The sequence below is a fragment of the Corylus avellana genome, chromosome 3 (assembly GCF_965113065.1).
Source record: "Corylus avellana chromosome 3, dhCorAvel1.hap1.2, whole genome shotgun sequence".
In the NCBI taxonomy this organism is placed as follows: domain Eukaryota; kingdom Viridiplantae; phylum Streptophyta; class Magnoliopsida; order Fagales; family Betulaceae; genus Corylus; species Corylus avellana.
Window position 1 is genome coordinate 10,227,157 of NC_142492.1, and position 2,122 is coordinate 10,229,278.

General features: G+C 35.6%; 1 protein-coding gene across 1 annotated transcript; it reads left to right on the top strand.

Annotated features, from left to right (window-relative positions):
• The first annotated feature begins 951 nt into the window (after nt 1-951).
• LOC132175835 (thaumatin-like protein) lies at nt 952-1,826 on the top strand. The gene has a single exon (XM_088514556.1). The coding sequence runs from the start codon at nt 989-991 to the stop codon at nt 1,664-1,666; it is 678 nt and encodes a 225-aa protein (XP_088370682.1). The 5' UTR covers nt 952-988; the 3' UTR covers nt 1,667-1,826.
• The last annotated feature ends 296 nt before the right edge of the window (nt 1,827-2,122 follow it).

Sequence of the window (2,122 nt, forward strand, 5' to 3'; positions counted from 1 at the left end):
CCTATTAAATATGGGCAGAACTACCCTATAGCCAAGACCCTCAAGCAATAAGATGGTCATTTCATAAAACCAAAGTTGCCTTTATTCATTGTCATTTCTTGTAAGATAAAGAGATATGGACCTCTTCCAATGTTAAATTGAATTATTAGGAGCTAAGTTTATAGCACAAATATAGTAAATAATGGCCTTTTAATAAGACTTGACAATGTTAAAAATACAATATATATATATATATATATATATATATATATATATATATATATATATATAAACCACCGTGTGATGACAGGTTGGACAAAGAGTTTTCTAAGAAATTATAAAAAAGTATGTCACTTGTGCAACCTGTATTTTTATTTAATAATTATCTTTTGATCATGTTACCACACAATTTGGCTATTAACTTGGGGCGGAACTAAGTTATAGCCACACCCCCCCAGGCTATATGGTGGTCATTGCCCAAAACCAAAGTTGCCTTTATTCATTATCATATCTTGTTAAGTAGAGAGATATGGATCTCTTCCTATGTTAAATTGCATTATTGGGAGCTAAGTTTATAGCACCAATATTGTAATTAATGATCTTTTAATAAGACTTGAGAAATTTTAAAAATACAAAAAATACCAAAAAAAAAAAATAAAATTGTTCTTTATAATGAGTCCCTCGTTCATTGTCATTTCTTATTAAGTAGAGAGATATGGACCTCTCCAATATTGTAATTAATGAGCTTTTAATAAGACTTAAAAATGTTAGAAATACAAAAAAAAAAAAAAAAAAAAAAGAACTAATTATGTTCTTTACAACATTTCCCTTGTTCCTCGTGCAAGTCCCCCAATTTATTTTAATCACATGAGTCATTTTAACCCCTCCAGAAGGACTTACTCATCACCTTCCCAGAAGGACATAACCCCTCCAAGCTCACCCTATATAAACCTCTATCCATCTTCCTCACAAACCACAAGAGCTTACTCAATATCTCTCATTTCTCAAAATGAGTCTATGCAAGAACTTATTTATTTTCTTCTCCATTTTCATCGCTCTCTGCTTTGGTCTAGCCCATGCAGCTAGATTTGACATAACAAACAACTGTCCCTTCACAGTTTGGGCCGGGGCTGTGCCAGGCGGTGGCCGACGACTCGATCGAGGTCAAACATGGAGCCTTAATGTTAATGCCGGCACCAAAGGGGCTCGCATTTGGCCTCGTACAGGGTGCAATTTTGATGCTTCCGGGCGTGGTAAATGCCAAACTGGTGACTGTGGCGGGCTTCTCCAATGCCAAGGCTATGGTGTACCCCCAAACACCCTTGCTGAATACGCACTAAACCAATTTAACAACTTGGACTTCTTCGATATCTCTCTTGTTGATGGGTTTAACACTGCTATGGATTTTAGCCCCACGTCCAATGGGTGCACCCGTGGTATAAGATGTACTGCTGATATCAACGGCCAATGTCCTAGCCAATTGAGGGCACCTGGTGGTTGTAACAACCCCTGTACCGTGTTCAAGACTGACCAATATTGTTGCAATTCTGGAAACTGTGGACCTACAAATTTCTCTAGATTTTTCAAGGATCGCTGCCCAGATGCTTATAGTTACCCTAAGGATGACCAAACAAGCACATTCACATGCCCTGGTGGGACTAACTACAAGGTTGTCTTCTGCCCTTGAAGTAGTACTTCAAAACGAAGGAAACTAGCTGGTAATATATAATAATATGTGATGCAATAAAAGCTTAAAGGCTTTGTGAGCACACTCTTATTCGTGTGCAAACGCAATAATATTACATATATAATAATATGTGATACAATAAAATTAAGCTTATATGTCATGACCTCTCTATTTGCTTCAATTTTTATATATTTTTTATGAACCATGTTTGAAACTCTCTGTGTCGGTATTTCTTGTGGTTGGTGATGAAGATCAAGTATTTTCCAACTTTTATTACGGACATAAAAGTTAAACTATATATCCCAGTGTTGGTCGCCTTAAAATATCAAAGTTTACCTTATATTAGTACAAATTAATAAAATTTGACAATCATTGGAGCGTTTTTCTGGTCCAAAAATTTGTTATTAAGTGATTTTCTTGATGTCTAAATAAAACTATGAAGAAACTCTTGTATGG